Source organism: Trachinotus anak, unplaced genomic scaffold (assembly GCF_046630095.1).
Source record: "Trachinotus anak isolate AG129_WGS33_773 ecotype Australia unplaced genomic scaffold, CSIRO_AGI_Tana_v1 ptg000002l, whole genome shotgun sequence".
In the NCBI taxonomy this organism is placed as follows: Eukaryota; Metazoa; Chordata; class Actinopteri; order Carangiformes; family Carangidae; genus Trachinotus; species Trachinotus anak.
In genome coordinates, this window is record NW_027273853.1 from 27,508,235 (window position 1) to 27,532,207 (window position 23,973).

The window sequence follows — 23,973 nt, forward strand, 5'->3', positions numbered from 1 at the left end:
CTGCCTCTGCCTCTCTGAGCTGCAGGAGACGCCCACAAGGTCAAAGACCTATAGAGAGACAGAGTCTGTGTGTGTCTGTGTGTGTGTTTGTGTGTGTGTGTGTGTTGGTCTGTCCTATGTCATATTTGGGGTAAAATTCTGTAACGAGACCAGAAGTGCGTGGTCAGTCGAGGGTCCCCGGGAGGCTGTGATGTTCATTATGCCAGGAAACTAAACTGCTGGACGGATAAAAATGGAGACAAGTTTTCTTTAATTGGACCCAAAGCACCAGTGAGGCAAAAATGTAAATAAGTAAAGTTTGTCCTGAGTGTGGTGCCAGAGGAAAGGTCATGATGCTCGCTAAAGGAAAAGGCTTCGTGTCATGTACGGTGTCAATTTTGGGACGTCTCAGACTCACACCAGCATTTATAACATCATCGTTAGGCTCAGTGGAAATCCTGTGATCAGGGGATTTACTGGTGGACCACCAGTAAACCGTCCTCACTGTGCTAACGTTCAAAGGACTGAAGAGCCAGAGTCACGACAGAGGGATGGTCCGCAGTCAGTGGTCACACAGGAGCAGAGCCAGCTGGCTTGGTGAGCCAGTCAGCTCGCCAACTTTCACTGTTCCACTTCCTGGTTTGACGGGGAACTAAGCTGGACTCTGTATTGGAGGGGGGGCAGTTAGTCTTCACTTCTGTAAAACCAAAAATTAGTTTTGAAGGTGACTCTATGTTGTTGTTGTTGTTGCCCTCTGTGGTAGTTGGGGGCAAAATCACTCACTACAGCCCTCAACCCCCAATTCTTAAGTGCACATTAATGCACTAAGATGCTGCACAAGATCTCACGTGGAAAAAAGATTCACACTTTATCTATTTGACTCACCTGAGCTTTGAACTGAGGGCTAAGTTTAGCATTTAGCTAACATGCAAACATAAACATCAGCATGCTAGCAAACATGTTTACTGTTAGATTCTCACATTTATCATGTGTGTTCATTAGGAATGAAACTGTTCATTGTGCCTTTAAATCTCTAAATTTAATGCCTCAGCTTCCTCCTCAGTGTGGAGATAAAGGAAGAGACATTTCACTGATGTGATGAAAACACTTACTCATGACAGTGAGAGCAGAATGAGGAGCGTAAGATACATTATCTTTCCTTTGGTCTCTTCAGGGGAAAATCCTGCAGTTTTACTTTGTAATTGGAGTTTAGTCTGTGCACATTCCTCTCTAATCTTAATGAAAAGTCTAAGGGGCTTAATGCCTGTAATTAATGACTTCTGCTCCCTAATGAATGTTAAAGGCAAATTGAAGAAATAACCTCTGAATCCAGAGGATTATTACTGGATGGTCACGCAGTAAAAATTATTTGTTTGTCCTTGGAAACTTGGTGATGGGCTCAGTATGTGCACCAGACTCCTGTCTGACTGCAGATCAGGCTGCATCTCTGTGCAGTTTATGTCCCCACTGAACATGGTTACAGAAAACTGGATGATCCGCCGCAGCTAATGAGATGGTTTCCTCATTTTTGGACACACACGGCTGTGTTTTCCCTCAAAGGTGAGCGCAGTCAGGACTTTCAGAATAAAGCGAGCAGTGAACTAAGACGCTGTGGACCTCGTCAGAATGTAAACTATCACAACTCAAGTCCTGGGGATCAGAGAGGTACAAAGATGTGAAGTCCGGGATGCAGAAATAAAGTTTTTCCTCCATCCTTTTTAAAAATTTGATTTCACAACCTGATAAAAAATCATCGTGGTTCTCGCCTTGAGAACACAAACTGCAGCCGCTCTCTCTCTATTGGTGAGAAAACTGTGTCTCACTGTTTTAACTTTGGATGTTAAAGCTCAATTTAAATGTATTTTTCTGTAAATACTAGTGTGAACCAGCTCTTAACTTTAAAAACTTTAAACTTAAAGGTGCCCCATGGAGTTTGTGACCATTAGTAGTGTTATGGAGGAATGTTTGTAAGAGTGGGTCCCTGTTTGGTTAGTTCTTGTGCACATGTTCAAGCACCATCACATGGATGATGATACAAGACTGTCCTGTAACAAACGATCTTACAGGTCGTCTGTCAGCAGGTTACTATGACCCACAGTTGGGTTTTGTTGCTAGGCGACATCTAGTGGTCGTAGTAATGATGACAGGAGCAAAGGGAAAAGTGCGGTGACGTAGTTTATAGAGCGACAAAGTCCACGAGTCCAGGAGGAGGTTGGGGTGGATGGATGAATATGACGCAGAAGAGCGGTAAGTAATGCACGGTCTTGCTCATCATTTCCCATCACCGTGCAGGTGGTGGTAATGCGCCACGAAACCCAGCAATGTGCGCGCAAAGGCAGCGAAGAAGAAAACAGTTGGAAAGTAAACATGGATGCAAACAATGTAGGTTTCAATCTTTTAGCGTTTTCAGCTTTGCAAATGTTTTTTCAAGAAGGAAATGCATTCCACACGACCTCAGGAAACACTGAGCGTGAATAAACTCCACAGGGCAGCTTTAACTGCTCAGGTTAAGGTTTAAGGAATAAGAGTGTAGTATGAATCAGCCTCTGGAGAATAAACACAGGCTACTGAAAAGCCCCCAAACATGACATCAGCCAACATGTGTGAGAGTGAGTCCTCCAGTCACCTGCTTGGCGATGGCCCAGAACCTCTTTTCCAGCAAATCCAAGGACATCTGCACCCCGATAGCTAAAAATAGAAAACACACATACACACACAGCTTTAAGACAGACGCAGGACAAGATGGACTCTGCAGAGGAGGTGCTGAGCGGTTTGCTGTTTTTGTGGAGGGAAAAAGGTGGAGGACAGGAAATCAATTCGACCCTGGGTTCACCTCTGTCGTGTCCCGATGCTAATGAAGGGATGTAAACACTGATGAGCCTGATGGTGTGTGTGTGTGTGTGTGTGTGTGTGTGCTCCCTGCAGGCTGAGTAATGACACGTTCCCCCAGTAATGCACCAGAGCAGCTTTATTACTCTGGCACTGGAACAAGCATTTAGAGGCTTGTGGGATAGTGAACAGCTGATACTCTGTTAACAGTCTGTGTGAAGTCAGTTATATTCTAGATGCATCAGACTCTGTGCTGCTGCCGTGTTGTCGTCTTTACTCTCCACAGATACAGATTTTATCAACTTAACATATCATCACCTTTCAAGGTGATGTGGTGAAAATATTGGAAAACTTATTTCCACATCCACCAGTTGAAGGATTCCTCACCAAAATATTTTTAGGACTTTAGTTTAGGACTTTTTTTTTTCTAAACAAACCTCAGAAATCCAGTTTTGCTCTGATTCTGTGTTGGATGTTGCTTACTACAACCTGATTAGCGAGTTCAAGGTACAGTAAGTCACAACCACAGCAATGAAATTTACCTCAAAGAGGCCTAATATCTACAACTGTTTCTGTCACTTCAATAATGAAAACTGCTCTCTCCACACACACACACACACACACACACACACACACACACACACACACACACACACACACACACACACACACACACAGAGGAGTGATGCGAGGCGACATGTCGAAGCCTCTTGTGAACTGTATTATTGGAAAATCAGAGCAGCTGTAAAACCTTTTATTTCTGGTCATTGCTTGTTATTGAGCTTCTAGTTGTATTTTTCTTTGACTGCAGATTCTTCAGGTTTATGTAGAAAGATGTGACCCAGCTAAGCATATTAAGTTTGCACATTTTATGAACTTCATATTAAAGAAAGATTAAATTCAACATAATTAAAGAAATCCTGTGGTCCTACACTTGTGAAACAGTGAAACAGGGCAGGTTCTGTCAACAGTTTACAGAGAGCGAGATTGTTTCTTGTTGGGGTTGATTCATGTTCTTTCAACTGTAATTTTAATGTTGCTAAGGAAAAATCTGCTACTTCGTCCACTGTTAATGCCTCCAGTTTGGGAGAATTGTTGTTGTCTGTCTGCTGTCTGCAGGTGGACGGTGGCTTTTTACAGCTGTTCCTCTGAAAAAACAACATTATAGCCCCTTTTCCATTGCTTACATCTGGCTGTTGCTGGAAAAGGGTAAAATCTGCATTCCCTCCCAGGTCAAATGACTCTGCAGCAGACACAGGTATTTGTTGGCTGCGGCTCTGAGCACGCCAATTCTCGCCCCTTTTCGGAGCTCTGACGTCTTTCAGAGAGCAAACACTGTAAACACACCTGTCACCTGCCCAGCACGGCTACACTGCACTCTGGGATGAAACTGTGAAGCAGCCCTGAAATAAGTTACAAAAACACACAATCATCGACTGAAGCTTCTCACACAGAGTCTGTGCAGCAGCTGGCAGCGACATGTTTCTCCCTTGTGTGTGTGTGTGTGCTCTGTAACTGCATGTGATGACATTGTTCTCTGCAGCTATGTGTGTCCTCTCAGGCAAACTGGCCTGACAGTGTAAAAGGAGACAACTGTGTTTATAAAAACCTGCTTACACCTGCTAATTTCAGTGTAAAGAGCGCATATGAGAGCGGTGAGACCAAACCAAAATGAGCTGAAACACATTATAAAGCTCCATAAAGCCGAGGGAAGCTGCAGGTTCAGCTGATAATTCACTACCAGAGACTCCTGAACATTGCAAACTGATCATTGTCATTATAAAAATATTGATTATAACCGATTTAAGGTTAGCTGGATAGCTAAGCTGCCATTTTGGCTCCACTGTAAGTTCCCACTAGTTTCTCTCATTCAGTTCATGTGTCAATTAAAAAAATCTAAATGTATTTTATATGAAAGTATCTTCATGTTAAACGTTAAAAGGACCGTTTAGTTGTGTGGATTAAATGTGTTCATATCTATGAAAATATTTTTGTTTGAATACAGACTGAGAAAAATAGAGCCTGGTGTATTTATTTCTGTCACACCTCCGTTGTTAGTCCGCAGTAAAGAGTTCAACACTTGCTCCTGTATTCTGCCCCTGGTGTCGAGCTCAGGCTGCACAGTGAGGAGCTGAACAGGCATTTAAGAGTCAGGTTTTGAACTGGGACACGTCTACAAGCTCAGTGTGAAGCAGGAGTGTTGTAGTAGAGGGAAGAAATGTGACGCTACACTTGTGTTCAGGGAGAGTTGTGACCTTTGGGTCATTTAAACCTCTTAAGGCATCACTCTCCTTCGTTCCTTTAAAATAGCCTCTTTGCAGACTCAGTGGTGTGCAGCTTTGCTCACTGTTTCATTTCATTTCTGTTTTTTTTTTCTCCTTTCCTGTCAGCAGTGTCCTTATCGCTGCCCTTCAGCGCTGCAGCTGCACTGTTTCTGCTGCAGTCTGCAAGGACGAGTCCACGACGGGACAAAACACACCGGACGCACTTATTCTGCTTTTCAACCCAAAACGTCAATAACCTGAAAATATTTCCTGGTGTGCAGGAAACTGACGTACAGGACGGGTTTCTTTTTTCTCGTTTTGTGCATGAAAAGTTAATGATGACACAAACTGAAACTCTGCAGCTGCATTATTATTTTTTTTATTGTTCATTTCATTTTACTTGTCGACCCAACTTCTCCTGTGTGATGAAACTGTGTGCCGAGTGTTGAAATAAGATCTTCTTTCTGAGAACATTAAAGTTTTATGGCTCAGTTCACTGGCAGCACTTTTTCTGCTCGTACTTTCAGTGTTTTTTTCGTATTTCACGTGTCTTTTAATTGAGACTTTCTCTGTGTGCTTCCTCACAGGTCTGTTGTTGATTCATATTTTAATTTCTTTCTCTCATACTCTCCAGGTGGAGGTGACAGTGTCACTTTTGACACTTCTCACTGTCTCTCTTGTTCATTGCAGCTGTTGTTTCTGGATCTTTCTGCAAATTTGCTGCAAGCAGCCAATCTCACCACAGTGACTGATACATTTTCATCTAATCTGGTTTTATCTCACCTGAACACAGATGTGATGATGCAGTAAATGCAACACGCACAGACCCAGACATTTTCTCTTGACTTATAAAATTAAAGTTTTAACTCCAATGATCTGGTCTCTCTGCATCTGTCAAGTCACATACTTAAAGGTCCTGTATTTTACACTTCTCCAGTATTTTATTTGAAGTGATGATATCCACAAGAAAATATATTTGTGGTTTGTGGTCTAGGTTCTATATTAATACTGTGAAAGTATCAAAGCCTCAGTCCACAGAGAAATGCACACAGCCTGTATTCAGAAACTGAGCCTTAAAACCAGCCGTCAGGACTTCTGGAACTTTGTGATGTCACAACAAAGCAGTCACCACTCTCAGCCATGCCCCAAGCCCCGCCCACCTGGACCCACGATCCAACCTTGCAGGATTTGGTTTCTCTGAGTGTTTACCTGAAATCTGTTATATTTTTATTGGATCACTCAGAAAACAATCAGCCAATCAGAAGAGAGTCTCAGATCCTTTCTTCTGATTGGCTGACTGACCTGTTGTTACTAGAGCTCCAGAGAGAAGCCTGAGAGAGGAGATGTAAAACTACACTGAGATGTTTTTTTCAAATATATCTTCTTATGAAGATCAACACTTCAAATAAAACACAGAGGAAGAGTAAAATATGGGACCTTTAAATTAACTGAATTTGGCCTAAAATATCTACAAATTCAATTTCACTGTTGCCATAGAAACACTGTTTGTTAACTAATGTTGAAATACTAAAACTAATAAAACAAAGGGATAAACAAAAAAAGCAATGAAACCAAATGACTGCTTTCTCCTCTCACACAGTCAATTCTATTTAATTCACTTCTGTCGACTTCACTGGATTAAATGTTATGAAAACAATATTATCAGAGCATCTGAAAAGAACGGAGAGAAAATAAAATCAATACTGTTCCTAACAGTAAAGGAAATGATTACATTAATAAAAAAATAAATCAATTTAAGGAGAAACATTTAGATAATGATATATAATGATTTTTACAAATGGCTAAAAAACACTGTAAAAATAAGAGCATTATGAAAGTCAAAGTAAAATCTAAACAGTAACTGTGATGGTTGCAGAGGATTAAATCATGTTCAGGATTATATGGGATGTTCTGTCTGTCTTCAGTCATATACTGTGTCTCTAAATGTGCTGCCTGTCCCTCAGATTCAGGATTAAAGGATCTTCAGGTGATATTCTGTACTTTCCTTATTGTAAACAAATCTCATGAAAAGACCCAAACCAGCACTGAATGTCTCCCGGGGGGGGTAGCTGCATCCATCACCCAAAAGTTTAGAAATTGTTTGTTAGCAATAAAAAAAAAGTCTTAAAAATACAATATTAACCAGTGAACTGTGAAAATTCTTCCTGTCAGCAGCAGCAGCAGCAGCAGCAGCCACTTTCTGGAGTAGCTTAGACACCCTGACCAAACTAAGGTTAATTTTATGATTTACCGTTGGTTCTTCATAGAGCTGGAACAATTAGTGGATTAATCATTAGAAAATAAATTGGCAGCTATTTTCATGATCAAACTAGAATCACCTCCTCGTGGTTGTTTTCTCCAACAACCAGACAAGTTTCAGGAAATATGGTCACAATCTCCCCTTCTGAGTTACAGCATTGAATAATGGTCAGTGTTTTTGCAGAACATTATGATGTTATGTGGATCAAAAATGTCATCACTTTCTCATTTTATCCTATTAGACATTAATAGTTAAATTGCATCATAATTAGTGTATGATTTAATAAATTACGGCCAAAAACATGTTTTATGAGGTCACAGTGACCTTTGACCCCTAAAATCTAATCAGTTTTTTCATGTTTTTAAGCAAAAAAGAAAAATATTCTTAAATGTGAGAATTTGATGGTTTTGATTAATTTTTGTGTATTTTCTGACATTTTATGGATAAAAAAATTAGTTGGGAAATAATATTCAGATTAATCGATCATGAAAATAATAAAGTTTTTGTCAACGAAACAAAAAATGAAACGTCCGTGGAAGCTGCAGTGGTGCAATCACACCACAGGGTGGCAGCATGTGTGGTGAGGGCGTGTGTACTTCCTCCAGGGGGCGAACCAGGTACTGGAGGTACTGGAGGTACTGCACCTTTGGTAAATCTCATCTGTTGCACAGTATTTTTGTCAAATTCAAATTAGCTTTTTTTGCCATGTAAGTTAAGTACAGTGCTACACACTCTCTCTCTCTCTTTCTCTCTCTCTCTCTCATACAATGTGAATCTCTGTCTCTCTTCATTCATTCAGAGCTCAGCCTGCAGCTGCAACACTCTGCTGTTACTATTTCTGTCAAACTGCTTTAATGCACATTACACACTCTGTACAACAGAGGACGAGTGCTCCAACACACACACACACACACACACACACACACACACACACACACACACACACACACACACACACACACACACACACACACACACACACACCATTAGCAGCAGCTCAGCAGCAGCATGTGGCTTCTCTAGCGCTCTCCCTCTCTCCCTCCTCTCTCTCTCTCTCTCCTCTCTCTCTCCCTCTCTCTCTCAAACATACACAGAGGCTCGCTCGCCCTCAATTGGTGGCTGGGTGTGTGTTGGACGGAGCTCTGACACAATAAGAGGAAGCTGAGAGAGCAGTGATGTGGATGAAGAGGAGGAGGAGGACGAGCGGTGTTTGATCCGGAATAAAACTCCAGTCCAGGTCTCCGGGTTAAAAGACGCTCCCAGGTTCTGGTTTTGATGAGGAACTGAGCTTCGGGTCTTTAACGACGAGACCGGTTTCTGTCACTGGAGACAAGTCTGGGCTCAGACTCTGGTTGTGAAGGAGAACTCTCTGGTTTTAGAGCTGAATGTGGATTGAATGCTGCAGATGAAAGAGAAGAACAGTTTCTCTCCTCTTCCTCTGTTTGGAAGCTGAAGCAGCAGAGCAGATGGTGAGTGGTGTGTGTGTGTGTGTGTGTGTGTGTGTGTGTGTGTGTGTACAGTAAAAATGTGCCTTGGAAAGTGAGTCTGTGTTTTCGTTAATGCACTTGCATGTACGCAACGTGGCCAGAAGTAAGTGGACACCCCTGTCCACATACTTTAATGTACTTTTGTTGTGGGTCTGTTTTTCCTTTAGTTCAAATGTAGCACAACTAATTATTATTTTCAGCATCGATTTTTCTAATATTAATGTTTAATATTTTCATTCATGGTTTTGTGTACAAAACATCTCACCTTGTTTTCCAAGTTGATGTGGTCAAATGTCTGATTTTGTCGGTTCAAAACTTGCTTAATAATTACTTAAACAATTAACCAATTATTATAATTGTCATCTATTCATTTTAATTGTTGCAGCTGCTTGTTGCATAGCATACAATGGTATTTTGTACGCCAACAGTTTGTATTTGTCCCATTCCTGTGTCAACAATAGTGATGCAATGACCCCCGTGCACCAAGCAGCTGCATGAAGAAACTGTTTTCACAGTTTGACGTGGGAGAAGTTGACTGGTCTGCACAGAGCTCTGACCTCGACCCCGTCCAACACCTTCTTGATGAACTGTGAGTCAGACCTCATCACCAGCATCAGTGTTGGACCTCAGTGATGCTCCCTGCAGCAGCTTCAAAGACTGAAACCAGGAGAGCTGAGGCTGTCAGAGCAGCAGAAGTTCACCTAACACATTGCAGGAATGATCAGGTGTCCACATACTTTTGGCCACATTATGTAGAAGTGTATATCTGTGCTTTTAATAGAGAGAGAGTCTAAAAGCAAGTGGGAGTGAGCCTGTGTGTGTGTGTGTGTTTTGGCATGCAGTCAGTGTGTGTGTGTGTGCACTCGTTGTTTACTTGCTCGTCCTGCCTCGGTGTGGATGCTGCAGTGTGTTTCTGCTCTCGGCCTTTTGGACCGAGCACTCGGCTGCTGCCTCGCTCTCAGGCTGTTTGGAGGAAAAGTGCAGCCACAGGGGGGGAGGCTGCCTGTCAGAGGCCATTAAGCAGCTAGCAGGACGCCACGCTAGAGCCCAGAAAACCGGAGCGATGCACTGCAGATGAAGCAGGGAACACCATAGCGGCGGGACTTCAATGACAAAAAAATCCACACGGCAGAGTTTCAAACCGAGATAATCAGCCAGCACTTTCCCACATAAGGCAAATAAAGAAATGGCTGTTTTGCTGCTTTTTGCATGAAAATTTCAACCCACAACCCGGAAACCTGAGGCTGAAAAAGTGAACTTGAGGCTGGAAGGCTGCTGGTTTGATTCTCTGCACTGTCACTAAAACTGTTATAAAAAAACAGCTGTAACTATTAGCGATGTTTTCCAGATGTTTTGAAGCCTTGAGGTTCCTGATCGCTGCCGTCCAAGGAAATCCTAATGTGATGGAAGAGGGTGGAGCTGCGGGACAGGCCAAGACAGTCGCACAAACATCCACCACCACACAGACTCACACGTGACATTAGCTGCTGGAAGCCAAACTTTATAATATGATCAATAACTGGCTTTACATTTTTGGAGAAATTTTGGGGGGAGCAGTAACATTTGTCTGTGGTGTTACCACATAGGAGAAATGTTGCTGGGAAAAATCAATAATTAAACAGAGTATATTCACTATTTACTGCTGGTCCTGTGACAGTGCTTTAAAAGGAAGTGTCAACAGAACAGCAGATGTGCGATGATGGCACAACAGTAAAAACAGTAAAAACAGAAAACGCAGCGTGAGCAGGGTGATGGCTGCTGCTGCTGCTGCTGGTGTTTCTCCGGGACCAGTTGTTCTGACACCATCTGGACTCCCGAACAGGCGTCTGTCCCGCTCAGGGATTGAAACCTCAGTTTTAATCTGTGACCTGCTGCTGCTGTGTGGGCGGCGTCTAATCTGGTTGATGGTGCATTTGACAAGCATTTTCCACGGCTGCTTGCTCCCCACTGCTGAAGGGGCTCAGGACAGTCTCTGTAGCTGTGGAGCATTTTCAGAGCTGATGATCCTTCCTGTTTCCTGTGAAATTAGCTGAACGGTTCTTTTGGAGCGGGAAACACGAGGTGACAGAACGTCCACGATGAAAACCGCAGCACAAACATAAAGACGATGACGTAGCCACTGAACAAGGTGTTGGTTTTACATGGCGTCTTTTAGTGTGATTAGTACAACTACAAAACCTTTTGGGAAATGACCAACATGTATCTACATCACAAAATGTCAATGTATTGACGCATGTTCAGACTCTTTAAACTTGACCTGCTTCCTGCCAGGAAGGTGAACACTAACCAGAATCAGTTTGCTGGATGAGGGAAGCATCGTGTTTTTGGGATATGGGAGGTATCTGTGTTGGCTCTTCTACGATCCCACAGTTTCCCATCTCGCCCTTCTCTGCACAGATCTGCAGAGAAATGTATCTGCACCTTTGCAGAACAGTAATTTCGGTCTTAGTCTTACTGTCTCAAACAAAAAACGACAAACCCTTTCCAAAACCTGCTTTTGGGGAAAAAAAAAATACTGAAAATAAGAGCATATGTGACTAAGTCTAAGAGAAAAGAGTTTGAATCATTGAAAGCTTTTCTCTGGTAAAAGTCAAACATGAAATAGCATCAATAAAGAATAACCTACATTACTGTTGTTTGTCAGAGAATATTTTTATGTGCAGCTGCAACATCAAACTGTCCATCAGTCAGATACTTAAACTAATATAGTCATGGTCAGAAGTTTGCATGTTTTTAGTCTTTTTGAGCTCATCATTAAGAGATTCTGTGACACTTTTCAGTTGACAGATAATTTGATTCCCGGTCTGTTTCTGCAGAAGAAATTTGTCTCTTGTGTGAATTTCATTTCTTACGCGGCAGTAAAATCCACTATAAGAGCCGTCAGACTCTCCTCTAAATTAATCTGAGCTTCCTCGATATTTTCTGGGCTGACTACCTCTAAAAGACAGACTATAAACGTAGACAAAGAAAGCCACCAGCCAAACAAAACACTCAGACTATAAACTATTTATAATGTAATCAGCATCCAATTCAGACCAAACCTGGCCCTCGTTATGAGACTTATGAGACCCTAAAGTAACACATTTCTAATTTTTGTATGATGTATACAAACGACACAAGTCAGAGATTTTCCCTAGAAAGGCTGGTAGACTGTATTTCACAGACAAACCTGCTGGGTAAAGTTTGACTTTAGGTGCTTCTGACGTCCTCGACCTACACCCAGAAGCCTCGGCACTCTCAGCGGTGTCCTTAAAAGTCACGCGTCCAAAGAAAGACATGCCAAATAGGGCGGAGGAGAGGGGACGCTCAAAGAGACGAATGAATGAGGGGGGAGGTGGTGAACAGCAGAAAAGCAGCCAGGAGCAACTTCAGCTCTTGATAAACAGAAGATGACACACCAACCCCTATGTTTGCTTTTGTTTTGGTCTTCAGCTCGCAGCTATAGGTGTGTGTGAGTGTGTGTGTGTGTGTGTGGAGTGTGTTGATGGTGCACGATGTTGAACATTAATCCCAAAGTAAAAGACGAAGACGTTGATGGGGAGAAGTGGTTTTATCGTCTCCCTCCGTCTGAAGGATTGTTTTTCTGTAAATCCTTTCTCCTGTTTCCCCACAACATGTAACATGATTCAACGTCCATCTGTTGTTCCGACCATCAGACAGCGTGAGGGGTCAGAGGTCACCTTCTCCATAAGATTCTCTAAGGTCTGATGAAGGCCTCCACTCATCCTCTTACAGGCTGCTGTTGTAGATCTAATGTGAGTCACAGCTGTCACTCAACGCCTGATCTGAATTACTGGGTTTGTAGAGTCCTTCATTTTTTATTTTTTTCATGGTGACTTAGTTTAATGCTGCACTAATACTGGACCTGAGAGCAGCCAACGAGTCCTGATACCTTATGTTGAACAGCTGGTGTAAGCGCCTTGAAAAACAACCCACATTACTGTCCCATGTTGATTCATTTGAGATGGGCGGGGCTTAGGGCGGTGACTGCTTTGTTGTGACATCACAAAGTTACAGACATCATGATGGCCCAAATTATCCCAAATTTAATATCAACATCTTTTGACCTGCAAATCACAAAATCAGTGCTTTAATGATTATTGAGATGACCACAGGAGAGATCTCAACAGGAAACAAACTTTTTTTAGTTTTAAGAATAAACAACATATAATGTTGTTTTTTCTGGTGAGAGCAGTTTTCACATGTCCTGAGCATCAGCTCTTATTGTACGTGAACATCCTCTGGGAACTCAGTGACGTTCTAATTTCTGGTCCCTTGACGGTCTGAGGTGACGTCAAACATGTGCCTGTCTCCACGCGTCCTCCCATTATCTCCCTCCTCTACCTGCATTGTAATTTCTCCTGTTTTGTAATGTCACTTGTGGCCTGAAGGCACCGTCCTGCCTCACGCAGTCCACAGCAGAGTGACTGGCATCTTTGTGCCAACTTAACAAAAGAAAGGCCTGCAACAAAAGAAAGACCTTGAGGCAGCATTTCTCTGGCTCTTTATAGCAGCCACAGACAGATGATGGAGTGACAGCACTTTTCTTTTCTCCCTGCAGCTTTATCGCTCATGCACATTTCCCTGTGCATATCTGAGTGCCCAAAACTGCCAACAATATCAAGAGACGGGAAATAAATTAGTGAATTAAAAATGAATGAATCAACAAAAGAATACAAACAGTTTTGTCTTGATTGTACGTGTGGGCGTTGTTAAGGAGACAGAAGTTGGCACTGACTTTTCTCCAATGTTGGTGTTGCTGGATGAAAACACACAGGATTATTTCACTTCATCATGAAGCTCCTTGTGTGTTCTCTCTGAATGACAAAGAGTGAAAAGGATTGAGGACAAGTAAAATGCTGTGAATCTCGGCACAACTCTGGCCTGTAATGCCAATATACACTGTAGATCAGCTCTGCTGCTAAGACTAAGCTGTTGATGTTTTTTAATCTGTACATACAACACACTGCACTTAATCTAATGTATCGTGTTGCACTCTTTCTGGCAGCTGAGAGGTTTGAGGAACAGTCACTGGTCAACAGTTTGAATTGTGGACCAGATGTGAAGTGTAGAGCACAGAGAGTGAATGAGTAACTCTTTCATTTGAAAAGTCTGTATTTCCTCAAATAACATCCTCTCCTTTCTCTCCTTTCCTTTCTGTTTTCTGGGACATTCTCCACAGCTGGATGTCAGACTGACCCGGCAGAGAGCGAGGAGAGCCGGATACCAGCCTGAAGCGTGAAGTGGTGGAGTTGATGCGACAGACATGAAGACCCTGGATCAGTATGGGCAATGTCACATGGAGAATCTGGGTGAGTCTGGACAGATGCTGCCCCCTTCACACTGTAGAAATTCAGTTGATGCTTTTATCCACGTTTGAGAGCTGGAGAATACAACCTTTCTCACCGAGACAAAAATAAATCAATAGCTCTACACTTTTCTTCCTGTGGTCCAAGAAAATTGTCATTGTGTATTCTGCTTCCATCAAGACTCCACAGGTATTAAAGAAGCAGAGAGAGAACCTTTTTCAGATATCGTGACAAGATGACAATTAAAAATGTGTTTGTGTAAATTGAGATTTCGCAGTCTAAAGGAAGCAGTTCTGTTTGTTTCTTGTGCTTTCCAGTCTATGCAGCTCTGTCCAGTCTGGTGCTGGCTCTACTAGGCCTGCTGGGCTCGGTTCACGGCTGTCCTGGCGTCTGCACCTGCTACGGCAACACCACTGACTGCACCGCTCTCGGCCTCCTCTCTCTGACACCAATCCTAGTGCTGCTGGACCAGGACTCTCTGGTCCTCCGCCTACCCCAGAACAATCTGTCCTCTTTGGGCAAGACAGAGCTGTCCAACCTCAGCAGCCTGGAGCTACTGGATCTTTCTCAGAACCACTTTTCCACCCTGCAGCCTGGAGCTTTCTCAGGCTTGAGTGGCCTCCGTTGGCTCAACCTCTCCACTAACTACCTCGGGGTACGTCTGGCAACGGTTGACCCCAACAACAGCACAGAGGCCATCCAGGGATTGAATGGAAGTCAGGGGAGCATTGGCTTGAGCAGGGAGGTTTTCAAGGGGCTGTGGTGGCTGCAAGGGCTCGACCTGTCCTCTAATGGCCTCCTTTGGCTGCCTAAAGGCCTGCTGGACGGCCTTCAGAGACTCACGTGGCTGTCCCTGGCCAGCAACCGGCTCATGGCCCTGGACAGAGTAACCTTCGAGCCTCTGGTGGGGCTGCAGCAGCTCCAGCTGGCGGGAAACCCCTGGGAGTGCGACTGCAAGCTGAGGGACTTCAAGCACTGGATGGAGTGGTTGATTTACCGGGGTGAGCAGGGCTGTTAGCAGGCCTCTCCAAATCTTAAATACTCTTAAGTTGATAGTATTGGCAGTTGGCTTACATTGGTTTAAGACCGTGCCGGAGCAAATCACTTTGTATTTCGAGTCTACATTTCAAAAGCTGTCTAATCGAAACAATTCATCTCCGCTCTGCAGGATGGATGTCTGCTGAGCAAAGACATCTAAGAATATAATGCCCTCTATCTCTCTCAATCTCCCCTGTCTCTCTTTTCCCTCCTTGACCTTCCCCCTTTCCCTTTTTTGTATCCGCTCTCTGTCTGTTTTATAGATGGACAAGTAGATGCGATGCAGTGCAGTCTCCCACTGGATTTGAAAGGCAGGGACATCCGCAGCGTGCCGGCAGAGATGTTCAGCTACTGCCTGCAGAGTCCGACCAAGGAGGGCGCGTCTGGTTATGCCACCCGGCCTCCTTGTCCGCCCGGCCGGGTCAGCAGCAATGAGGGGTGCGTTCGCCAGCGTTACCGGCCTGTAAGTGTCCGCCGGGCACATGGCACGCAAATTGTTGCAGGCGTGGTTTGTGGTACGGTGTGTGTCATGATGGTGGTTGCAGCAACTTACGGCTGCGTCTATGCCTCGCTGATGGCGCGGTACCAGAAGGAGATGAAGAGCCGTGGCCAGCCTCTGATGGCCGAGTCTGGAGCTGAGACTGACCTGGAGGATGGACAAATGTCATCCCCCAACTCGCCAGAGGAGATGCAGCCTAAAGAGGCCTGCGGCATCGTGCACGGGTATCGAATTAGCAGCTTCTGACACACAGCTTTCTATTGACTTTCAATCCTTCCTGAACTTTCCGGCTGCTTCTGCTCCTCAGCTCTCATCACTGATGGGACAACATGGAGAAAGAAACCCTGCAGCTCTACAACTGTGCTGAAATCTCTGGGCGGGTCTGACTATACAGCTAATGGACCAGAATAGATTCAGTGGAACTGGAATGCTGCAGCACTTCTCTTAATGTATGGATGCTCTGTGAATTGTTATTCCCCGCGCTGCATCCCTCAGCCAGCTTTTAAACTCCTCTTAAGCTGCTGTTTGGCACTTCTGCACCTTGACTTCCCTTCATCAATGTTATTGTTTCTTCTCCAGAAATATGAAACTACCTTTTTGTTCAAGCTGTCTATCTTTGTATCTGAGCCCAAGAAGCACAAGCTCCAAAAGTACAAATGTCTTTGAATCTGTGAAATTGTCTTTGTCCTCAACCAGTTGTGTAAATTTTAAGTTCTTTAACACCCCGACTTTGAGAAATGATTCTTTGTACCTGTTAGGTTGTTGCCGTGTTGAATTCCTTTCAAACAACTTCAAACCATATCAGAGTCCTGTTGCTGTCAGGGAAATGCTGCTTTAAGCTTCATCACTGAAATAAACTGCATTCAAACAGATATTAGAGCTGTGCTGCCACCTAGAGGGCAAAGCTTCAAGCTGCAGCGACTTCTAATCCAGCACAAACAAACTCTTAAGCTCAATGACACAGTTTTAGTCCCAACATAGCAAAGTATGAGATATTACTGTAACCTCATGTGTTATTTATTTTGTCCATATTTCCTGTGATAAGCACATGAAACATTGTCTCAAATCAAACTCAAGGACTGTTAATCATATGCTGAAGATAATAAACTCTATATTTATCTATACTTTTTTTCTACATCATGTTTTTCTCCACATCCTGTCCAGTGAGGAAATCCTGGTGAAATCCTCTCATGACACATTGAGCTGCAGAGAACTGATGAAACTCGTCTACACTCTGGACTCAGCTAGATTTTACTCTTACAATCATTTCCTTTATTCTTCTGACATCCATTAAAATCTTTACTGCCTTGCCAGGCCTGTGAATATCCACCAACGCTGTTACCACCACCGTCCCTGCACAGTCAGGAGTTAACGTCAGCATTCGCAGACTTTCATTAGCAAACAAGATCATCACTATTTGATGGTGGTTGCATCTGCTGCCTGTCAGGACGTTTGAATCCCTTCCTGATCCTCCACTTCCTGAGAATCCCCGACTTCTGACACAACACATTCTTAAATTATTCAATTTAAAAATGTGTGTGAGAGGGAAAACATTTAGAAACCTGGCTTCCAAAACATTGTTTTCTCTTTAAGGCAGGAATCACAATACACATCCTGGTCCAAAACAACAAAAACAATAACCCTAGCTGTTTCTGCTAAAATCACAGGACACTGTCCCTGTGCTCTGCAGACTTTGTCAAGTTGAATTAAACACCTTTTTATACCACGCTTAATACCAGTTTTAGGATCAGCCAATCAGAAGACACACTCTCACACGCCTCTCTTCTGATTGGCTGTTTTCTGAATGATGAAATAAAACTACAGCAGATTTCAGGTAAACACTCAGAGAAACCAAATCCTACAAGGTTGGATGGTCGGTTCAGGTGGGCGGGGCTTGGGGCATGGCTGAGTGTGGTGAGTGTTTTGTTGTGACATCACAAAGTTCCAGAAGTCCTGACGGCTGGTTTTAAGGCTCAGTTTCTGAATACAGGCTGTGTGCATTTCTCTGTGGACTGAGGCTTTGATACTTTCACAGCATTAATATAGAGGCTAGACCTGCTTTATAATCAAAAAAACACATTGACATCTATCTTTATACAACATGGGATCTTTAAGTCTTTCCATAACCTACAGATACCCTGTGTACTGTGTGTGGTCAGAGGATGAAATGCGGGCCCAGAAAGGAAATAGAAAACAACTGAACCAATGAGCAGAATCTATGATGCAAATGTGTGGCACAAGATGTTGGAGACGTCCCACAGACGAAGTGAAAATGTAGAGTGTTTTGAATCAGAGCAGCAGCAGTGAAACTCACCTCCTGCCATGGCCGTCTTCCCTTCAGATGACACCGTCACTGCTGTGGTTGCGATGATGTACTTCACTCCTGTTGAGAGAAAGTTCAGCTCAACATTAGCTAAAGGTCAGAGCGATATGATGAGGGTGGTGTAGTTTGTTGTTGAGAAGATGGTCGGAGACGGACCTTTGTCGTTGACCGGGTAGTAGTAGAAGATTCCAGGAGTGTATTCGACGGCCAAGCGGTACCACAGAGGGAAGTGATCGATGGTGAACAGGTTGTCTTTATCACCCGGAGTCAGGAACCTCCTGTCGAGTGGACGTTCAATTTGAAGGAACATTTTTACTTTGAAAACTACCGTAACACCATTGACTTAATCTGATTGTGCGCCTCCAGTCTATTAGCCACATGTAATGTTTTTCAACCAACTGCAAAACATGGTTGAAATTGGAACAGAAATGTGTCTTTTAGCTGTTTTGACCTCAGTTACTTCAAAGAGCAGGTTAAAGTCACCGTCTAACAGGTCCACAGCACAGTCCTCAACCCCGCTGAAGAGTCCACATTACACTTTAATGTATGTAACGTTTAATATCTGCTGTCTGTTCTAATGAAAATGCCCAAAAGGAAAAAAACTTCCTCTGTGGACAGTGACAAATAACTTTTCCTGCATAATAATAATTCATGATGAATGATAATTAATGATAATGATAATAATTCAATGACTACAACAGTATACCGGTATACATCAGTCAAGTGCTGCTTGTATTTGTCCACAGACTGATTAACCAAAGGTTAACTGGGGTGAGTCATGAACTCACTTCGCCACTCTGGTCTCCACTCCTGCATATCTCATGATCCTCATCAGGCCGGAACGAGTACCGAGAAAGGCTGTTTCCACCCCTGGCTCCACCCTGTAGAGCCCAAATACAAACATGAGACGAGGATGAAAACAAAATCTGTCTTATTGCACTGACGTTCGAGTTCAAACAAACCAAATGTCACAACACTTCTTCCTCTGTGAAGACTGTTTATCAGTGAAATATTAAAGTGGTAAATTAATAAAAAACTCACCAATTTATAAGAAAAAATCAAAAATTCCCTGAGATTATAAACTATATAAAATATAACTTGAATATAATACAATTAATTATTATCTCCAATAGAAAGTAGTTCCCAGTGAAAACCGTCCCAAACTGGGACTTTTTTGGGTGAACTTCTCCTTTAAAGCTCCAGACATCAAGTAAAAACCCTGGAGGTCTTGTGTCTCACCTGTCGTTGAGCATCAGGGCGTTCCAGTAAGCCTCCAGCGGAGCTGTAACCACGGCATCAAAGAGCGTCTGCTGCAGCAACACCTCGTCACCTAGGCAACGGACAGGTTTGGTCAAATGAAGGTCTCATTCATTTGATGAAAAAAAAGGAAACTGTTGTGTCAAAAACCTACACTCGAGGTCGGGCTCCTTCCCCAGCAGATAACGGATGGCGACCTGAAGCTGCGAGTATTTTCGGTGGGCGGGGTCGATGTCCGTCTCACAGTAAGTCCTGAGGAAGAGAAGTTCATTAAACCAGGAGCCTCTCTTCTGATTGGCTGACTGTTTTGTGAGTAATCTAATAAAAATATATTGTTGTGACATCACAAAGTTCCAGAAGTCCTGACGGCTGGTTTTAAGGCTCAGGTTCTGAATACAGGCTGTGTGCATTTCTCTGTGGACTGAGGCTTTGATACTTTCACAGTATTAATATAGAACCTAGACCTGCTTTATAATCACAAACACATTGACTGGATGGAGCTTTAAATGTTTTCGGTTTCGTCAGAATTTTGGTAGAAATTAGAAGAAGTTTAAATTATTTTATATGTTAGAATAATTTCAACTTTTTGAAAAAGGATTTCTTCCAATTGCACAAATCCTTTTACTTTTTGCCCTCGATTCTAATCTTCTTTCATTTCACTAATTGGACTCCTATTACACATAAATGATTCAAGTAGACTAATTAGCTTTTTGCTATTCCTGCTCTCACTACAGAGCACTGCTTGATTAATTCATCTGTGTCTTCTGCACAAATAAACTGATTAAAAGTTAAAACCGCTGCAGCCTGATGAAATCTGCTGTTACACATCAGTTCATGAGTGAATCTGAGGTTTCAGACGTACCACTCTGAGGCGATGCTCAGGTCTGGGGAGGTGAGGTCGTGTAGCCCTGCAGAGGGGGGGTAAAAAGACTCAAGTTAGCTGGAATGAAAACCTTTGCTGCAGAATTTAATTCAGAGCATCAGTTTTAGCAGCCGCTGTGATGCACTGTGAGTTTAAAACATGTGAACGTGCAACTGAAAGTAAAGTTTCTTTCCACTTGAAGTGCAAACGATACAAAAGAGAGAACACTGTCCATGCAAGGGATTGTGGGAAGTCGTACCTTCCTCCACAGACACGTTTCCCACAATCATCAGCTTTCCATGACCCTTCGTCAGCGCCATGCCGAAGCTGCAGAGACACAGGGAGGAGGTGAGACAGGACAGTGGGACAGGATGCCCTCTAGTGGCCAAATCACACAGATACAGTCACTGTGAAGGGCTGATGTCGGAGCTCGACCAGCACCGACCTCCTCTCCTCTCACCTCTAACACTGTAACGTGTCTGACCCGCACTTGCTATTCACTCTCACTGAATTTCTTTACCTGATCTCCTTGCACTTATGAAACAGATACAGTACTTAGCACTTACACTGAGGTCTCCTCCTGCACTGAAGCTTTAGTGATGTCCCTCACTGAGTCACTGTAGATAAAGGTGCCTGAATGTATATGTAATTACAGCGTATGCCCACATGTTAATATGGAGAGAGTAACGATGCACCAGAACCACATGTTGGATCTTTATTGTGTTTATGTCATCAAAAACACAAAGTGTCGGCAAACAAAACAAAAGTTTAGATAAAAATGCTTGAAGACAGAACAGCTGACTTACCTGAAAGGTGTCTCATCAATGTTTGTGTAGAAGTAGTCATTGATCAGGTACAGAGGTCTTTTCTAAAGAGAAGGGAAACATGTCATCAGCTCATTTTCTTGTCACTGAGGAGTCTTTAACATTTCAGCCACACATCAAGTTTTGACCTTAAAGATGTGTCTCTAGTTTCTCTAACACTCTGCTTGACCTGACAAGTATCTGAGCTCACAGGCTCATTCAGTACATACTGTCAGTGACATAAACACCTTCATGTTTGCCTCTGTGGGCTCATTTAACAGGTGAGATAAACTCATGTGACAGTGATGGTTAGATGAGCAGCTTCACTAACAGGAATCTAACATATGAAACGCACCACAATCAGCTGTTCACACACAACTGCTGCCAGTGAACTGAGGCCACTCAGACGAGCAGCAGTTTGTAGTCGGCATTAAGAGGTGCATTACTGCCCCCTGCTGAGCTGGAGGGAAACTGCAGGTCTGTCTTTATTCCATATGGTTTAGAGTGGACATGATGTGCTCCTTTATTTCAGCAGCAGCACATTTTACTGCTTTGTCAGTAAATGACAAAAGATAATGTTGGAACATTATTAGGGTTTATTTTGTACTAATGTCCAGTGGTTCTCCTTCAGTTTTCAGTACTACCTTAATTTCTGTCGTGTCCAGCAACAACGTGCTAAAAAATCCAGTGATTTTGATCTGAATTCTGGAGTTTTATCTTAATGTCGCACTATAAACACAGAGATTACCTGAACCTGCATTTCCATCTCTCCATCCTATTAAAAATCTCACATTTCTCTGGGTCTGACTTCTCCATTTGTTTCTCTAATATCATCAGTTCTACATCACATCTTCTTCTTTGTTGGTAAAAACTGAAGCTGAGTGGTGATGTTACAGCTACAGGACTGAAAGTTTCAATATTTAAAGCTCCACACAGTCTAAAGGTAGAAGTCCATGTGTTTGTGATTATAAAGCAGGTCCAGGTTCTACATTAATACCGTGAAAGTATCAAAGCCTCAGTCCACAGAGAAATGCACACAGCCTGGATTCAGAAACTGAAAAACCGCAAATATATCTCCTTATAGATATCAACACTAAACATTAAACACACAAGTTTTCCTCCACTTTTTTCCCTTTAAGAAGCTTTAAGGTCAGAGAAGTCATCTTATTTCACCCTGTCTGTCAGCATTTAACATGTCCTGGATCAGTTTGTTCCAGCTCTTCATGATGTTTTTAAATCTTCAAACCCAAACCTCTCTGGAGTTACACTGCACTATTCTGTCAGAATGAATTATTCTACATGTCTTGTGCATTATTTTATCTTCATTTCCTCAACATTAAGCCTGACTTCTTTTGAAACTGGGATCTTCACTACAAATTAAAATAAAGTTTTATGACTTCAAGCTAAATTTGGATGCACAGCTTGAGTTTGTAAAGACCAGGTTCTGGTGGGTCCAGGAAACTTTAAACTCCAACTGTTTGTGACACAAACAAAACGCACACTTATATGAAAGTGATTTCGGTTGTTTATTTAGTGATGATAAGTTCCTCACCCCTTTGTCCACAGACGCTCTGATGCTCAGCCGGATGCTGCCAGTCTCTCCTTTCACCATCGCTGTTCTCAGCTGGAAGAACAACAAGAGTCAAAACAGCTTCTTCCTCCTGGTTCAGATTAACGTCTGTTCCTGTGACTTGAACCTGAACTCACCTTGTGTTACACTGAATGAGCACTACACAAAATGCATTAACAGTTTTTTAAAAATGCATTTGCAGCTTTCATTTATTTATAGTATTCCATTAGAAAGAAATGGATTTCTTTACTGCATAAATTGTGCCACCGCTCTTGTTCGTCCATCGTTTTGATGATGACCATGGCTTGTCTCATTTTGTTGGGCTTTGGTGACTGTACAGATAAATCTGTCTCACTGGGCATGTCAGGGAGGAGGCAGAGCTCTTGTCTTAGGTTTATGTTTAGAAATTAAATGTATAAAGTTTTTATAACAGTATGTAAATGTGGAAAAACAAACTTTACACACACAGAGTTTTGATGGTGGATGACTTTGAGAGAGAAAAGTGTTCATTTAGAAAGATGTGAGGATTGAGCACATCACCTATGAAAACACCAAGAAGTGATGCACAGTTGAGTCCACACTGTCTGCTGCTGCGCTGACTGTAAAACAGCTGCAACACAAGTTTTGTTGGGACTTGTAAAACAATTAAAAATCATCTGTAAGATGATGACGCCCAAAGTTTCTTCCTCTTAGAGTAAGTGAAGGGATTAATTCCAACACATCGATAATTCACTCTTCCAGTTATTTGAGATTCATCTGTGTGTGTGTGTGTGTGTGTGTGTGTGTGTGTGTGTGTGTTTACCGTCTCATCTGTATCCTCCCACTCCACCTCAGACAGATCCACACTGTTGTAGTTTGGCTTCGGCTTCAGTTTCTTTCCGTCTTTGTACTGTAGGACGGAGGAGACACTGTCACTCAGTGTGTGTCAGTAGTGAAACACTGTACAACTGTCCTTATAAATACTTAATTCCTCTTCTCCTGAATGCAACCTTCAGGACGTCTGCTACACTGAAATACTTTAAATATAGATCTCAGTAACTCAGAGCTGCTGCAGCTAAATCTGACCTGTAGTTATTTAAACGTGCAGTCCAGAGGCAGAACTCACCAGAGGTCGAAGGTCGGGGTGAGCCAGGATGTAGCCGTTGTTGGTGATGAGGAAGGCGTAGCCATGTGCTCCCAGCTGAGGAGGAGGAGGAGGAAGAAACACAGTGAAGGATGCTCATAGAAAAGGAGCAGAGACAACAACAGCCCATCCACAGCTGAACAGGTCTGAACTCACCATGTATCTGGGCGCCAGCTTCATCACCTCCATCAGTGGGATGTCTGAGCCGACCACACCCAGCAGGATCCCGTGGGACAGCTGGAGAGACACCACACAGGGTCAAAACTACACTACTGTATAATACAGTTCAGTTTTTTTGTAAAATGCAACTGTTGTCTGTTTGTAAATGATTTAAAGTTTCCTACAAACATTTAAAAATTAGTTCTCATTT

At 42.9% G+C, this 23,973-nt stretch overlaps 2 protein-coding genes across 8 annotated transcripts in view; one reads left to right on the top strand and one right to left on the bottom strand.

Moving 5' to 3' along the window:
* The window catches only part of LOC139606938 (voltage-dependent calcium channel subunit alpha-2/delta-4-like), a 71,011-nt gene that overhangs the window by 9,608 nt on the left and 37,430 nt on the right, over window positions 1–23,973 (bottom strand). For all 5 annotated transcript variants that reach the window (XM_071459424.1, XM_071459414.1, XM_071459433.1 and 2 more), the window contains 13 exons: window positions 23,760–23,840; window positions 23,586–23,660; window positions 23,283–23,369; window positions 22,463–22,534; window positions 20,914–20,975; window positions 20,367–20,434; window positions 20,108–20,153; window positions 19,400–19,497; window positions 19,228–19,318; window positions 18,777–18,869; window positions 18,145–18,266; window positions 17,980–18,048; window positions 2,606–2,667 (listed from right to left, as the gene is read on the bottom strand). In XM_071459424.1, the coding sequence (XP_071315525.1) occupies window positions 2,606–2,667; window positions 17,980–18,048; window positions 18,145–18,266; window positions 18,777–18,869; window positions 19,228–19,318; window positions 19,400–19,497; window positions 20,108–20,153; window positions 20,367–20,434; window positions 20,914–20,975; window positions 22,463–22,534; window positions 23,283–23,369; window positions 23,586–23,660; window positions 23,760–23,840 (1,026 nt within the window). The remainder of the gene's footprint in view (window positions 1–2,605; window positions 2,668–17,979; window positions 18,049–18,144; window positions 18,267–18,776; window positions 18,870–19,227; window positions 19,319–19,399; window positions 19,498–20,107; window positions 20,154–20,366; window positions 20,435–20,913; window positions 20,976–22,462; window positions 22,535–23,282; window positions 23,370–23,585; window positions 23,661–23,759; window positions 23,841–23,973) is intronic.
* Window positions 5,786–16,787, top strand: LOC139606974 (leucine-rich repeat and transmembrane domain-containing protein 2-like). 3 transcript variants are annotated; one of them, XM_071459476.1, is made up of 6 exons: window positions 5,786–8,801; window positions 9,281–9,544; window positions 10,168–10,293; window positions 14,002–14,131; window positions 14,446–15,129; window positions 15,430–16,787. In XM_071459476.1, the coding sequence occupies exons 4-6, from the start codon at window positions 14,086–14,088 to the stop codon at window positions 15,909–15,911; spliced, it is 1,212 nt and encodes a 403-aa protein (XP_071315577.1). In that variant the 5' UTR covers window positions 5,786–8,801; window positions 9,281–9,544; window positions 10,168–10,293; window positions 14,002–14,085; the 3' UTR covers window positions 15,912–16,787. The 3 variants fall into 3 exon arrangements, with proteins under 3 accessions (XP_071315577.1, XP_071315585.1, XP_071315594.1); XM_071459484.1 differs by lacking the exon at window positions 9,281–9,544; XM_071459493.1 differs by lacking the exons at window positions 9,281–9,544; window positions 10,168–10,293.

Coding starts and splice junctions, on each gene's coding strand:
- LOC139606974 (XM_071459476.1), top strand. CDS start 14,086: ATGAAGACCCTGGATCAGTATGGGCAATGTCACATGGAGAATCTGG. Junction 14,132..14,445: donor ATGTCACATGGAGAATCTGG/GTGAGTCTGGAC, acceptor TGTGCTTTCCAG/TCTATGCAGCTCTGTCCAGT. Junction 15,130..15,429: donor GGAGTGGTTGATTTACCGGG/GTGAGCAGGGCT, acceptor TCTGTTTTATAG/ATGGACAAGTAGATGCGATG.